This window comes from Panicum virgatum, chromosome 7K, assembly GCF_016808335.1.
Source record: "Panicum virgatum strain AP13 chromosome 7K, P.virgatum_v5, whole genome shotgun sequence".
Lineage (NCBI taxonomy): Eukaryota > Viridiplantae > Streptophyta > Magnoliopsida > Poales > Poaceae > Panicum > Panicum virgatum.
In genome coordinates this window covers 39,925,043-39,940,721 of record NC_053142.1, presented here as the reverse complement: position 1 = coordinate 39,940,721, position 15,679 = coordinate 39,925,043, and the positions used below count along the sequence as shown (strand labels likewise).

Genomic DNA, 15,679 nt, shown 5'->3' with positions numbered 1-15,679 from the left:
GTGGTTTGTTTAGCGCCACGCCGCTGCCGCCGCGCGAGCTGCAAATTGCAGGAGAGGCGGTGGAAAGATCGGAATAAACCTACTCCGAGTAGGACCGGTAAACGACTCCGGAGAGCCTGCTGCTGTCTCGGCAGTCGGCAGGTACTGAGCCTTTGCCGGCCGATGAAAGTTTCTTTTTCGATTTCTTATTACATACTAGTAGTATGATTCTATTAAATTTTTGAAATTTCCGCATGCTGCCTACTAGTACTATCTAGTAGGAGGGAATCACTGAAACGAGTGACTTGCGCGCGCCTTGGCGCGCGTAATTTATTTTGTTGTTTCCGTTTGGCAATATAAGTTTATATAGAGGTTTGTAGTAGATGTATAGACAAATAGATATACATAGATAGAAATAGGATATTTATTTTCAAAGCAAAAAAAGGCAAAAAATAGTAGCTGAAATCCGACGTCTCAATCTCGCCGTCGAAGGCGGTCGGCAGCGGTCCTCGGGCATCTCCTCACCCTGCAATGCGCGGCTATCACGCCCGACCTGCGGCACCGCGGCGTACCGGAGCTAGGCCGGGTCGCCCGCCAGTGACGGCATGAACTTGCCGCACCCGTCGAGGACGTGCCCGGCGGCCCGCCCAAACTCGACGCGTGGCTCTCCGGCCTAGCTTCACTGCCGTCATTGCAGTACAGCACACACCCATTCGGAGGCCATCAAAATTACCGGTCGAGAGTTCTAAATTCAGATATTTTGCAGTGACCTAACGGAGAGCTGACGCGTGGACTATTCGTGTCTCAAGGCCTCAAAGGTATGGCACGGCCAATCTCATGCACCGTCAATTTAGGATCGAATGTTGGAAATCTTTTTACCGATGTGGCCGGTCTGCTCTTGCGCCGACCTTCGGGGCATTCACATATAGAAACTTGGGTCGTGATTAGATTCAAAAAATTTACCACAAAAAACGTCACATCGAGTATTTGAACACATGCATGAAATATTAAATAAATTATTTACAAAACTTTTTACACAGATAGGTTGTAAATCGCGAGACGAATTTAATGAGTCTACTTAATTCATGATTTGCAACAGTGATACTACAGTAACCATTCAATATTTTTGAGTTAATCATGGAGTAAGTATGCTCATTAGATTCGTCTCGTGATTTACAACCCATCCGTGCAAAAGATTTGTAAATAGATTTTATTTAATACTCCGAAATAGAAACTTGGGCCGCGGTTAGATTCAAAAATTTTACCCAAAAAAATATCACATCGAATATTTGAACACATACATGGAATACTAAATAAAATCTGTTTACAAAACTTTTTATACGGATAGGTTGTAAATCGTGAGATGAATCTAATGAACCTACTTAATCTATGATTTGTAACAGTGATACTACAATAACCGTTCACTAATTATGAGTTAATTATGAAGTAAGTATGCTCATTAGATTCGTCTCATGATTTACAACACATCCGTGTAAAAGATTTTGTAAATAGATTTTATTTAGTACTCCGAAATAGTAAGATTCTCTTCCATCCGTAGCCATCGGATCGCGATCGGACGGCCGAAATAATTTTGGCCGACGTGGCCTGCCTGGCCGGCGGCGTAGCCTCGTGGGTTTAACATGTAGTACAAAATTTTTTATACGGATAGGTTGTAAATCGCGAGACGAATCTAATGAGTCTACTTAATCTATGATTTGTAACAGTGATAATATAGTAATCGTTTACTAATTATGAGTTAATTATGAAATAAGTATGCTCATTAGATTCGTCTCATGATTTACAACACATCCGTGTAAAAGGTTTTGTAAATAGATTTTATTTAGTACTCCGAAATAGTAAAATTCTCTTCCATCCGTAGCCATCGGATCGCGATTGGATGGCCGAAATAATTTTGGCCGACGTGGCCTGCCTAATTTTGGCCGACGTGGCCTGTCTGGCCGGCGGCGTAGCCTCGGGGCTTTTAACATATAGAAATGCTAGAATCGTAGGCAAGAGTAGTTGAGCAAGCTAGGGCAAATAAAGAACAGGCAAGGCGGCATATGTACACGATCGAGCTCGCCCTGCTCCATCACAAGCGATGCGCATCCGGCTCCTTGTGCTGCATATACAATGGACCCCTACGCGTGATCCCCACACCGAATCTGTGGCCGAATGCACAGAATGTATGGCATATTTGTTTAGTTCCCAAAAATTTTCTATAGTATCCGTCACATAAAATTTTTGGACACATGCATGGAGTACTAAATGTAATTGAAAAAAATAACTAATGACACAGTCCAATTAATTAGCACGAGACGAATCTTTTAAACCTAATTAGTCTATAATTAAATATTAATTGTCAAATAACAACGAAAGTGCTACAGTATCAAAATCTGAAAATTTTCGCAAACTAAACAAAATCCACGACTTTTTTTTACTAGAAAGAATATTTAATCGTTGCTGTGTTTGACGCTTGGAACTTTGTCGGGCCTTCGGACTGCTGGTGGAACATGCAGGCTTCAAGCTCTGCCAATACTCTGGTCACGCACTCGTGTTTCTCTGTGTCGGATACTGCTTCAAGAGTCTGCTTTTGATCCTTTGACCTGACCCACCACCAACTGCTTCTACACCCACGTAGGTACTACCCGTATAAAATACTCGCGCATCTTGACGCTCGACGCACCAGACCGAATAGATTCCGGCTCCTGTTGGTGCTGGCCTGTCGCTCTGTGCGTCCAACGGGCTGTGAGTGATCAACACCAGTAGGGTGTAGGCCGTCCGGAACTCCGGATTGTCAATGCGATGAGCGACGGTCAATGCAACCATGTTACCATCTCACCCTGCGCGGTACGCCGGCTTCTTGTTTTCGCCATGTGCAGGCGTGTGCAGCTGTGGAGTGACATGCTCTATCTCACGCATAAAGGTTGAGCAGAACAACCCGTTGTCGGCCTGTCCCACGGCCCCCACCCGTCAGGCGACAGCCCTACACCAAGTACCACCAATGAACTCTGAAGGGCAGAGGAAGCAAGAACTCATGGTCTACCTTGTCCCTGCCCAACCAAAGTTTTCCCTCGACGACGACGAAGAACCTGCTTCTTTTCGTTACTGTAGCTGTCTCTGTCGTCTGTCCAAAACAAAATATCTGGCTGTACAGTAAAACCGTAAAAAAGAAATGAGCTCTTTTCGCAGCCGTGCAGCTAGTCCGCCGGTGATTTTGACTTTTGAGTACTACTAGTACTACCGTCTGCTGCCAGTGCCAGGTACTGATTCACCAAGTAATGGTTAAGCATGAGAGTCATGACTAATGAGACGGCCAGGGTCTCAGTGTCAGCTCTCACATGGAGATAGTACTTGCACACGACACTACGACAGTGTCGTATGCCTACAATTGTGTCTCAACTACGCATTATTTCAAGTCTCTACGTCGCCCGCGTAGCTTTCGCCCCACATTCAATCCACCGGCCGGCCCCTTGCACTTTTCGGTTTCAATGAATCCCTCCGGTCAAATTAAAGGCGCGGCCCCCCGTAACTTATTGCTCCCGGCCCCGCAAGCGCAAGTGTCGATCGTTGGCGTGCCTATCTTCTTCCCACGAATCATGGCTCTCCGTCGCACACGGCTCGCGCCACTGTGAAGGACTCGACTGTCAACTCTAGGTGCTCAGCTCGCGCGCGGCAGTAGGCAGCGGCGCAGCGCTCCCCATGCAAGCCAAGAATGTGAGACCGAGTGCATGTCCACCGCGCCCATTTCAGCCTTTCACCCGCGCCAGCACGCGGACGCTGCCCCCGCCTATATATATAGGCGCGGTGGGCGCCCGTTTCTCTATGAGCCAGTCCACGCAGCAGCAGCAGCAAAGCTAGTAGAGTGAACGCGCACGACGTGTGCGAACAGCGTACGTGACACGACTTGAGAGAGAGAGAGAGCGAGCGAGTCTGTCTTCGCACACACGAACGACGTAGCGGCCTCTCGGACCGATCGACAACCATCGCCATGCCGGCCTTCGCGGAGAGCGGCGGCGGCGGAGGCGCCGAGCCGCCCCTGGCCGAGAGCTACCTCGACCTGCTCCGCCGCGGCGGCGGCATTGCGGCGGGCGAGGGCCGCGCGGCGGCCGCCGTGCAGGAGCGCGAGCTGCCCCTGATCGACATCGGGTGCCTGCTGGCGGGCGGCGGCGGCGACGAGGCGAGGAGGGCGGCGTGCGCGGACGCCATGGCGCGGGCGGCCTCCGAGTGGGGCTTCTTCCAGGTGACCAACCACGGCGTGGGCGGCGCGCTCCTGGAGCGGCTGCGGGCGGAGCAGGCGCGGCTGTTCCGGCTGCCGTTCGAGACCAAGGCCCGGGCCGGCCTCCTCAACGGCTCCTACCGGTGGGGCGCCCCCACGGCCACGTCGCTCCGCCACCTCTCGTGGTCGGAGGCCTTCCACGTCCCGCTCGCCAGCATCTCCGGGAGCGCCTGCGACTTCGGCGAGCTCGGCTCCCTGAGGTACGTACGCGCCCGAGGCCCCTATAGCATGCCCCGCCCGCCGTCTCTACGCGGCCAAAGGACTATCTGGCATAGCTACCGCTTTGGTCTTGCATGCACTCCAACTTGTGCTACACTGTTACTGTAGCGTAAGTTTCAGGCTATAGCTGCTGCTTACTATAGGCCGTGTTCGGATGTTTTGCAAAAAAAATTTGCGATGGAATCTTGCGAATTTGAAGTACTAAATGCAGTCTATTTACAAAACTTTTTGCATAGATGGGTTGTAAATCGCGAGACGAATATAATGATACTAATTAATCCATAATTAATTAATAATTAGCAGATGGTTACTGTAGCATCACTGTTGCAAATCATGGGTTAAGTAGGCTCATTAGATTCGTCTCGCGATTTACAGCCCATCTATGCAAAAAGTTTTATAAATAGACTTCATTTAGTACTCCATGCATGTATCGAAATATTTGATGTGATGTTTTTTTCGTTTACAGGATTTATGGGGGTGGGAACTAAGCAGGGCCATACTATATGGGGGTATAATACATAGTAACAGCAGCCTTTTTCCGTTTCTTATCCAGGACGGCCATGAAAGCAAGGCCTGCCGGCAGCAGAGACGTATGTACGTCCTTTATTGGCGAGTGAAAAAAAAGCTAGCTAGCGAGACGTGCCACGCATCACACACATGTGTGCATCTCGCAGCTCGTACGTAGCTGCAAGCACGTCGGCACATGTGTGCCCCCGTGCTCCACCCACGGAGATCGTAGCATCTTTTTAGCCCGCCCGGGCCACACCCACAAAGGTGCTCTCTATCTAGTCCCATTCGATCCATGGTATGCCAGTATGGTAGGGTAGGGTAGGACCTGGATCCCGTGCAGCTCTATCTAGTCCCATTCGATCCATGGTATGGTAGGGTAGGGTAGGACCTAGATCCCGTGCAGTCGCTATAGCGACCGCAACTTAAGCAGTTGTACGATCCGGAGCGTCGGCAGTGAATCGAAGGGACACAACATGCAGGGGCCCCTTCAGCTGCTGCACTGCCGCCCGCGCGCTTCCCGCCGGCGTCGTCCTCGTTGTCGTCCTCCGCCGCGGCCGCGCCGCTGTCCTGGGTGCGCCCTCCTCGTCGCCATAGTAGTCGTCGTCGTCCCGTTGTTGCTCAGGGCGTCGTCGCTGTCGTCGTCGTCGTTCGCGGAGAAGGGAGGGGGCCGCCGCTTGGTGCTGCTGCTGCTGGTGCGCCTAGCTCGCGGCGGCCGGCGCCTGGCCGCGGAGAAGAGGTGGTTGGAGCTGAGCAGCTTGCGCGCCTCGTCCTTGGCCTTGGCCGAGAGGTCGTCGATGGCGTCTTTCCCAATTTCTCCCAAATCCCAGGCCTCTCCCTCTACCTCTCGCTTGCTCTCGGCTCTTGACCGCTGCGCCGACAAAGGCGAAGGGACCTGAGCCCCTGTGTCCCTTCGATTCGCTGCCGACGGTCCGGATCGTGCAACTGCTTAAGTTGCAGTCGCTATAGCGATTGCACGGGATCCAGGTCCGGTAGGGTAGTACCCGGATATGACGACCCAGGATATTTCTCTCGTCCAGGTATGCATGCACCCCGCCGGCTCGCAAATAATTTAATTATTTTTTTTTGAAAAGAGAGTTCATCCTGCTTATAAAGAAATCAAATATTTGATATTTACAACGCACACAAACTCTGGGGATACCAGTTTAGACTGAAACGCACAAGAGGTCGCAGCCTCCATGAACTCATCCTCTCCCGAAGGACATCAAAAGATTCCCTCTCCCACGCTCGCAGTAGAATCCCCCACCTCTGCATTTTGGAAAGGATAGAGAAAAGAACATAACAAGGTTGATTAGGATACTTATGTTCAATAATTTAATTAATTTTCCTCCGGATAAATAATAATAAAGAATAATTAATTCTAGTAGCAGAGGACTGGAGAAGTTCGACGGTGCACAGGGCCGCGGACTTGGCTATCGGCCTTTTATGTTCCGGTGCGTACGAGTCCAATGGGCGGCGATATCGTGTGTGCGGTGGTGTACGCGACCACGAGACACGGGAGCTTTCAGTACACCAACCCAATTCGACGCCCTCGTGTCCATCCACCCACCCTAACAACGCCATCTCCCACATCATCACATAATATTATATTATTATTAAAGTCCTTTATGCCGCACGTGCTGTATCCCTCCGCGTACGTACGGTGGAGGAACCAGGCCAGCGGAAATATCTGACGACACGTACGTACGTACGTACGTACTACTCAGATAGATGTTGATCGAGCAGTAATTATTTAGCTACTAGGCAGGAATTATTACCATATATGATAATAAGTAAGGTAAACGACCGCCAGCGATCGTGCGTGCAGGGGCGTGAATCGCGTGATGCAGGAGGTGGCGGACGCGATGTCGCGGGTGGCCAAGGCCGTGGCGGTGGCGCTGGCGGGGAGCCTACTGATGCAGGGCGGTCCTCACCACGCAGCGGCAGCGGCGGCGGCGGCGGCGGCGGCGTTCCCGGCGGGGTGCGACGAGACGACGTGCTTCCTGCGGCTGAACCGGTACCCGGCGTGCCCCTTCGCGGCGGACACCTTCGGGCTGGTGCCCCACACGGACAGCGACTTCCTCACCGTGCTGTGGCAGGACCAGGTCGGGGGCCTGCAGCTCATGAAGGACGCCCGCTGGGTGGCCGTCAAGCCCCACCCGGACGCGCTCATCGTCAACATCGGCGATCTGTTTCAGGTAACAGTGCGACGATTGCCTCCGGTACAACCGGTAACAGTGAGATACTATCTGATATCTATGTATACGTGTGCAGGCGTGGAGCAACAACCGGTACAAGAGCGTGGAGCACAAGGTGGTGGCCAACGCCAAGGCGGAGCGCTTCTCCGCCGCCTACTTCCTCTGCCCGTCCTACGACGCGCCCGTCGGCACGTGCGGCGAGCCGTCGCCCTACAGGACCTTCACCTTCGGGGAGTACAGGAGGAAGGTGCAGGAGGACGTCAAGAGGACCGGCAGAAAGATTGGGCTCCCAAACTTCCTCAAGCAGCAGCCGCAGTGATGGCCCGGAACCAGATCGAGAGCGAGCGCATCATTCTGTTACTTGGGCTCACCGTACAAGAATATGTGGCCTCGGAAGCCTTTGCTGCTGCTGCTGTTGCTTCTTCTTCTTCATTTTCCGCCCACCTTTATTCGCTTAGGTGATATAGATCACTATAACGACGACGACGACATGTGCGCTTATCAAACATACACATCGATTAACTAGTGCTTCGTGGCGCATTTCTTGCCTTGCTTTATTTTCATTTGCACGTATATATATATATATATATATATATATATATATATATATATATATATATATATATATATATATATATATATATATTCATGTTTTTTTTGCACGTATATATATATATATATATTCATGCTTTTTTTAGAATGTTCTGCCTAGCTACTTCAAGGCGCGTAATCAAACTGTGCGACCATATATCAGTGAATAAAGTCGTCTCTGTCTCTCTCTCTTTCTCTCCCTCCCTCCCTCCCTCCCAAGGTAATAATCTCTTTGTCTGAACACATTGGGTGCCCCCACGCAGAACAAGTATATATTTACGTAGTTTAGCAATAATGAAAAATGTCACTTTACAATTTATAATTCATGCCAGTTAATAACTAATGCGCAGTGACCTAGTACTCATTTTTTTAATAAAATGCAAAGCAGAGCTTTGAATAACAGGTAAATAAACACTAAAGTCACTAACGTTGCAAACTTAAAATGTGGACAAAAGATGCAGTAACAAATAAGATCCAAATTAGAAAGCCCAGTATATATCACACATTGGTCGCAACAAAGACCTGATATAACTCAAGCTAAGATTTCAACTAAATGTATACGGAAGACACACGAGGTGTGAATGTGTGATGCAAGAGGGAAAATTATATATATATATATAATCACTAAGTAAAGTTTACCATAACTCCGATAGAGGTTATGAGTATGTACACATGTTTATGTTAACGTCAGAAAAATAAAGAAATACACAACCCGGCGTTCTCGCTTGCATTCCAGTTGCAGGCGTTGCGATGTACTCTGACAGCCCCTGCACCGATGGCAAATCCGCAACTGATGTTTGCCAGCAATGCCCGGATGAAATCCTTACCAACCAAACCCCAAAACGGGTTTCCCACGGTCATCAGATGAAATCCTTACCAACCAATCATTTGAAGGGTGCCTACTGATAGGTCCGCTTGAGACAATAATTGAAACACCAGCAGAGCACAGCACTGCTTTCATTCTGAGGCTGCAGATACTACTAGTTGCGTGACAGGCAGGGGTGGTAATGGGCCATGGCCCTAGTGGCTTCTTCACAGTCCAATAAAGTCTTTAAATTTTTTAACTCAAAATTGTATAAAATTAGAGCCCGATTTTTTTAAGACTTGACTCTTAGATTTTCTAATTCAAAATATTAGACCCTTTACCACCCCTAGTTGCGTCAGCTCTGATCGGTCACTACTCACCACCTTATGTGCTGTCCATTTCTGTCCCATGCTAGCAAGCAACAAAAGCCTTAAAGAAAAGTCGCAGGAAAGCAGAAAGTAGAAACCTCGGCCATCACACATATCACATCTCTGATATCTGTACTCTGTTTCAGCGTTTCATGGTCGTGCGAATGGAATGGGAGGAGCCGTGCGCGCGCGAGAGCGAACCCGGCGGCAGCAGAAACGCCACAGATCCGCCCCCCTTGCTTTCGCGGCCGTCGCGCTCGGCACGCGCGCACGCACATCGGACCCCGACGTGCTCGCGCGAGCTTCCTCCGTTTGTGGTGCCGACAATGCGGGGATAGATTCCGGCGAGCAGCCGCCGCGGGAACCTGAGGCGCAGGCGTGGCCAAACAGGCAGGAAAGACAGAGGCTGCCCGCGAGCCCCTGTCTAGGCAACTGTGAGACGACGACGATTTGGGTGAGATGCCTGAAGCCCCTGATGATGCGGGTTCTCCCCGTCTCTGCTAAAGACTCTTTAGTCTCTAGCAAGGGAACTGTGGATGTGCAGTGGGTGGGGAAGCTAGGATCGGGTCTCTCGCAGCTAGCACCTAATCATGGTGTCTCGCAATTATTTGAGAGAGAGCCTGACGGAAACCAGAAATGAGGCATTTTCCTCTAACAGATCACGGAGGCGCGCGAGATGCGCGGTCGATCTGGACGGCCGGCGCCTTTTGGGTGGACGCGCCCGTCCCGCGCGCGATCGACCTCTCCGGCGATAGATCGACGTCTCCGTCGACGCTAGCTGACTGCAAAAGGGATGGAATCGAGCCTCCGAGAACTAGCTAGCTTTTGGCCATAGATCGGCGTCGTACCGGCACCCCCACCAGCCCGGGGGGCCGGGCGCGACGTGTTACCGGCCGCACCCACTCCAGCACCGGGCAGGGCATTGCATGTGCCTATCGCCCTAGCCAGCGGCACCAAAGAACGTTGGACGGAATCGAATCTCCCACGGTGCTGCTACCAGGCCTTTTGTGGTTGAAAGCGGATGGCGGGCCTCTGCGGCAGCCCGGCGAGGCTGTGCGCCAGTGACTACTGGCGTGGCGCGTCCAGACACACCGATCGACAGAGTTTATTAATTATTCCGTTTCGATCAAGGTAGCCAATAAAACATCGATCGACAGAGTTTATTAATTATTCCGTTTCGATCAAGGTAGCCAATAAAACATGTTACAAAAGTAAACCACAAGGTACCCCGGGACGGGCACGTAACTGAAAGCACGACTCGACGGCGGTGACCGCGACAGCAGCGGGAACGCGAACGCGACGGGATAACAGCAACCGGGCCGGGGCCGGCCGGTCCAAGCTAGCTAGCCCTCCTCGGGCCGGCTACCAGGATCTCCTTTGCAGTAGCCCCTAATCTATACTATAAATAACCTAAACAATTAAAACACTTTTTACCAAGCAAAGTCTACCTATCCATCTCACAACCTACCCCTTTAAGACTCACATGTAAGCGCAAAGTGGTTGACAGGATGCCTGGTGAACTAAAAATCACCCTCCCACCAGTGCAATCAGGAGGCCGCGCCCCTCCCTCCGTCGTTTTTTTTTCACCGTGGGGGACTCTACCCGCCCCTGCGTACCCGCGTTCCTATTGGTCCGGCAGCTCAATTCCTGCCTCCCAATCCGCCCGTGAATCCCGCCCGAGCATCACGGCCCCGGCATGATCCCATCCCAACCCCGGGGACCGAGCACAACACCGTCGCCCTCTCCGCCTCTCCTCGCCTCCTCGCCTCACCGGCGCCCCTCCTCCCAAGCACTCCCTCGCCGGCGCCCTTCCCTCCCTCCTCCCTCCGGCGCATCCGGCCTCGAGCACCGCCGCGGCCTCCTCCGCGCGGGGCCGGGCGCGGAGGGCTCCCATCGCCGGAGCCCTCCACCCGGCTGCCCTGCTCCGGCCACGGTGCGCGCCGGCGGCAGAGGAGCGCGGTGTCCGGGCTAGGTGGGTGGCGGCGGACGGCTGGGCCCGCGCGTGGCGGGATGGCCGGGCGACGGCAGCGGCGAGCAGAGACGGGGGCCATCCCTCCCCATGCGGCGGCGTGCGCGAGGCCTCACCCGGCGCAGCGACCTCCGTTCCCAACCCCGACGCATGGAGGCATCACTGGGGCTGGAGCCCATGGCGCTGGACGTGCCCCCTGCCCCGTCGAGGACGCGGCGGGGCCGCGGTGGCGGTTCCTCCTGCCGGCAGCGAGAAGGTGAACGGGTGGCCCAGATCTGGGGCTAGGGTCGGATCCGCAGTGGGTGTGGGGGTCGGGGCTAGGCACGACTCGGCTTCCTCGATCTTCATGGAATGTTGTTCCACTTGTTTGATCAGATCGACGGGGTGGTGAAGGAGTCGTTCCTGGAGACCCTACGGAAGGACGCTGTGTCCCACGCGTTCGTACGCGCGCACGCGCGCTGGATCCAGTGGCGGTTTCCAGCCGGAGTTGCTGACCATGGGTGGGGTTTGTTTCCGGGCGCATGATAAGGTCGAGGCGGCGGCGGACGAGGACGGCGGCGTGGACAAGGGCGAGGAGATTCGGGAGATGGCGCACGTGGACCCGCTGCTGGAGCCCCAACTCAGGCAACCCCATGGGCGTCTAGCCCCCCTGCTGCACGAAAGGTCTCCTCCGCGATTTACATTGTCATCTCCCTCTTCCTTCCAGTATGTCAGACTCACCCAGATCTAGGTTTTGAGGATGGAGTATTGTTTATATTTCCATGGATCTAAGCGGAATTTTCCCAAAACCGGTAAAATCAAGATATACACGGATTAATCCCATCATTTTATATTTCGATCTATTAGCTTTTGAAGTGAATTTGATTAGCAAAAACAAGAGAATGCCATGTGCTCATGTCTGTTCTTGTACAGAGGCATTTCTACATTTTATAAATATTAGCTTTGTCATTTTTGCAAGCTTTTACTGCTTTCTCATTTGTGTTTGGTTTTAACAAGCAGTTATATACTCGATCTATTTAATTATGCATGTCCAATTCAACCAAAATTGTAGTTCCAGGTGGCGTGACTCAAATGGACTAATTCCTGAGCGATTTCTTCCCGGAGGCGGTGGAGGGGATGAAGAACACCAAGGTCGATGCCTACTGCAAGTACGACAACCAGTGGCATAAACATAGCATCCAATTTTTTCCCTGACCATTAGAAATACAAAGAACTACAACATGATAAGCAATAACTTATAGACAACTTATATGAATTCAACTGGCAAATTATCTATCTTAGGTTAGCATTTTTATGTTCTACCATTTCATTTTTCCGTATTTGCTTGATCTTGTTCCAAGGATTTTTCTGCTCCCAGATTAAAGATTCTAGAGGGAGACAAATATGAATAGTGCAGCCTAGTTCCACACACCTGGTTTGACCTCCTTATCTATGGCTTTCAACCTATAGGCAAAATCGATGAGTAATTTATGTATCATAGTTTAGCATGATTTTTGTGGTGATGTGAAATATTGGGGGATGCAAATCTTTTTGTTCGTTTCACCTGAACTACAGCATGTACTTGATTTTGTATCAATTTTTCATCTTCAATTAGTCTTAACATTTTGGTTTTACTTACCAAATTTTGAAGGAAAGTTTCATTTCAGTTTAGTATGTTTTGTCATATAGTTTAGCATTTTATACTCTTATTATCTATCCTCTTCATTTACACTGATTCAATTATTTTTGTTTGCTGCTTTGTGTTTCGTTCTATAGCAGCTCACAAATTTGAAGGAGCCAAGCCATGCTTTTTATTCTGGTGCTAGAGGATGAGGTCTGAAGAATTTGTTTTTGTGAATGTTTAGAATTTAATTAGAAGGGTGAAAATACTTTTGTATATATTCTAGTTTGCTTACATCTTTTCAAAGTTTTGCTTACGAGGTTTCAAGAAATTGCTTTATGTTGTAGTAGCTCCAATCTTTTTATGGTCATTACAACTGTTTAAGGCAACCATGATTTGTATGCTGGTAGTTTTGAAACTTTGTGAATGTTTTGGAATTTTAGTTGGGGCGAAACTTTGTAAATGTTCTAAATTGCTTACAATTTTTTTTATAAATTTGCTTATGAGGTTTCAAAAGTTGCTTTTTGTTTTTGCACCTGTTCAAACATCTAGAAGCAAGCAAATTAGGAGGAGGTGGTTCCACTGTGGCGCGTGTCTGTTTTTGGTGGAAAAAATAGTTGTAACCAGTGCCAATTTTTTTGCTTCACTGGTTTTTTGTCATACAAGGAAAGCTACTAATCGTGACTTCCAAAAAGGGACGGGCTATACGGCCGGCCTAAATTACGGCTGGCCGTACATTAGTCGAGTCTAATTTTAAAATTAATTACAGAACTCGTATGTAAATTACGAGACAAATTTAGTAAGACTAATTAATTCGTCATTAGCACATGTGTAATGTAGCAATTTAGTGTCTAATCATGACCTAATTAGACTCATTAGATTCGTTTTGTAATTTGCAAGCAAACTATGCAATTAGTTTTTTATTTTATTTAGATTTAGTACTTCATGCATGTGCTAGTTTTGAAATTTGAAAATTTGAACTTTGCATCTAAACGAGGCCGAGTAAAATACCTCGTCCAGATCGAGGCAGATAGAGATCTGGAGGAGCGTGGATGTCCATGTCCTTGGAACGTCGTGCGCACCGTCGAGGCAGGGGAGCGTGGATGTGTGACAGTTTGAGTGCTGGGCAGGCTACGGTTTCAGGAGCAGGCGAGCTGCAAGCAGAGCACGGGTGGCTACATGCACTGATTGATCATCGTTCCACACAACGCCCACCCATCATGTGCTTGCGCTATTTGTTTGCATCGTTGCTACCGACCTGACACATGGTTGAGCGGGTACCCGTGATCTGCCAAGTGGAGCGATGCGAGCTCAGCTCCGGGTCGAGCAGCCGCTAGTAGTAGTAGCCAATCGAGCTGCGCATCACAGCGCTACAACTGTGGTCGGTGGCTGACTGGCTGGTCGGGCGATGGAGCATCTCATTCTCAGCGCCGGCAAACGGGACGCGGACGGCGTGGTGCTCTGTTAACAGAATAACAGTAGTAGCCGTTGGAGCCGCGGCCATCGCAGTGGGGTCCGTATGTCGATGGCATCGAGTCCAGTATAGGAACCGGTTCCCTTCCTAGGCGGCTGCCGGTTAGGTTAGGCAATGCGCCAATGCCGCCGCAATGGACTTTTTAGGAGTGAGATTGCTCGCACTTGTGGTTTGGACCTAGAGGAACAGTAGTGCTGGCAATCAGTGGTGGAGGTGGATTATGGTGGTGGCAAGGTAGGGGTGTCGCGTATCATGCATCGCGGATGACGACGTTCTTGACTTTTATTTATTTATTTATTTGCATAAATTTTTTTCAAAAATAAAATTTTCACAACAATTTCTATGGAGAGCTTTCTTCCACAATAATCCAAACATGTTTTGTTTGCAGACTCTTAGTTATTAATACAATCTATCTAGAAAATTTCTAAGACGACAAAGATTGCTACTAAAACGTGTGCAAATAAGCCTTTTCTTCCAAGGACACGGATACAATAATTTGGCGACGACATAGCTTATATATTATTCGATAGCAGGTAGCTAGAACATCTTACACGGTAAAGCACGCGACATGGAATGGTACAGACGCGCACGCGAATAACGGCAAACGGGCCGGGGCAACCGGTTCAAGCTATGCAATGCAATGCGGTGAAGTAAACAGAAAACGGGCCGGGCCGGCCGGTCAAGCTAGCTAATTCATTGCAGGGCCATGGGAGCAAACGGGGCCTGGCCCGCCTAGCAGAGCCTCTTGCAGTAGCACTTGCGCTCGATGCCGTGCCACCTGCAGACGCCCCACGGGAAGCCCTCCGTCCTGCACACGCCCTCGCAGTTCCGGTAGCTCATGCAGGCGCCCACGAACCTGTGGCTCTGCGACAGGCAGTGCCGCGCCTCCGCCACCCGCGCCGGCCCCGTCTCTGCACGCGCGGCCCGGCCGGGCCAAAGAGAAAACACGTCACGTGCCGTCATCGGCAAGCAAGTCCGTGCATGCGCTTGGCTTGGCTACGCTGATGACTTACCTGAGGCTGCGAGGAGCAGCAGGACGACGAAGAGGGCGGAGGCGACCGCGCGGCGGGAGGAGGTCGTCCAAGCCATCTCTTCGCTGCTGATGACTTGTAGTACTAGATCGTCCTACCACACACGGGGGTGGCTGCGTGCGTGTGTAGCGGTGACTGATGGCTAGTACTACTGTTCGAACTGGAGGGGTTGGCACGGAGGCGACGGGGACGGGAGGGGTTTATATAGTGGCGCCTGTTTAATTAGGGGGCGCCTGTTTAAATAAATCCAGACTTGGCAATTGGTTGCGCATCCCCAGGGCGGTGCGGCGTTCGAGCTTTGCTTGTCGTGTCCCGACACTCACGCCTCGGTGCAAGTAAAATATAAGTATACGCAGGGAATTTTTTTTGGGGGGAAATGTACTGTAGAAAGAAAGAATTATTGATACAGTATTTTTTTAAGAAAAAAGTATAGGAAGACTTGGTACTATTGTGCACCGTTCTTGAGGAGAGGCGCGTGGATGTCTTTGGAGTGTGGTGCGTGCGTCGATGCAGGCAGCAGGCAGGCAGGGGGGCGTGCGTGGATATGGTGGCGCTCGGTAGGCGCTACACGGCGTTTTCAGGAGGTGCGTGCAGAGCACGGGGGGTGGCTACGCGCGCCGATCCGTTGGACCGTTTCTTTTTTTTTTTTGCCTTTTTTTTTA

The 15,679-nt window shown here is 50.7% G+C and overlaps 2 protein-coding genes across 3 annotated transcripts; one reads left to right on the top strand and one right to left on the bottom strand.

Annotated features, from left to right (window-relative positions):
• Positions 1 to 3,613: 3,613 nt before the first annotated feature.
• On the top strand, positions 3,614 to 7,736 carry LOC120642478 (gibberellin 2-beta-dioxygenase 6-like). 2 transcript variants are annotated; one of them, XM_039919030.1, is made up of 3 exons: positions 3,614 to 4,455; positions 6,795 to 7,179; positions 7,256 to 7,736. In XM_039919030.1, the coding sequence occupies exons 1-3, from the start codon at positions 3,968 to 3,970 to the stop codon at positions 7,496 to 7,498; spliced, it is 1,116 nt and encodes a 371-aa protein (XP_039774964.1). In that variant the 5' UTR covers positions 3,614 to 3,967; the 3' UTR covers positions 7,499 to 7,736. The 2 variants fall into 2 exon arrangements, with proteins under 2 accessions (XP_039774964.1, XP_039774965.1); XM_039919031.1 differs by having other exon boundaries at positions 3,615 to 4,455; positions 6,810 to 7,179.
• Positions 7,737 to 14,476: 6,740 nt separating this feature from the next.
• Positions 14,477 to 15,182, bottom strand: LOC120642595 (defensin-like protein CAL1). Its single transcript, XM_039919189.1, has 2 exons — positions 15,000 to 15,182; positions 14,477 to 14,897 (listed from the first exon to the last, which is right to left on the bottom strand). Exons 1-2 carry the CDS (start codon positions 15,073 to 15,075, stop codon positions 14,719 to 14,721), a joined length of 255 nt encoding a protein of 84 aa, XP_039775123.1. The 5' UTR covers positions 15,076 to 15,182; the 3' UTR covers positions 14,477 to 14,718.
• Positions 15,183 to 15,679: the final 497 nt, after the last annotated feature.

What these genes read in the sequence shown, in the direction of transcription:
- LOC120642595 (XM_039919189.1), bottom strand. Translation starts at nt 15,075, where the DNA reads ATGGCTTGGACGACCTCCTCCCGCCGCGCGGTCGCCTCCGCCCTCTTC. An exon ending in GCTGCTCCTCGCAGCCTCAG is followed by an intron (nt 14,898 to 14,999) that starts GTAAGTCATCAG and finishes CCGCGCGTGCAG; the next exon opens with AGACGGGGCCGGCGCGGGTG.
- LOC120642478 (XM_039919030.1), top strand. Translation starts at nt 3,968, where the DNA reads ATGCCGGCCTTCGCGGAGAGCGGCGGCGGCGGAGGCGCCGAGCCGCCC. An exon ending in GGCGAGCTCGGCTCCCTGAG is followed by an intron (nt 4,456 to 6,794) that starts GTACGTACGCGC and finishes AACGACCGCCAG; the next exon opens with CGATCGTGCGTGCAGGGGCG. An exon ending in ACATCGGCGATCTGTTTCAG is followed by an intron (nt 7,180 to 7,255) that starts GTAACAGTGCGA and finishes ATACGTGTGCAG; the next exon opens with GCGTGGAGCAACAACCGGTA.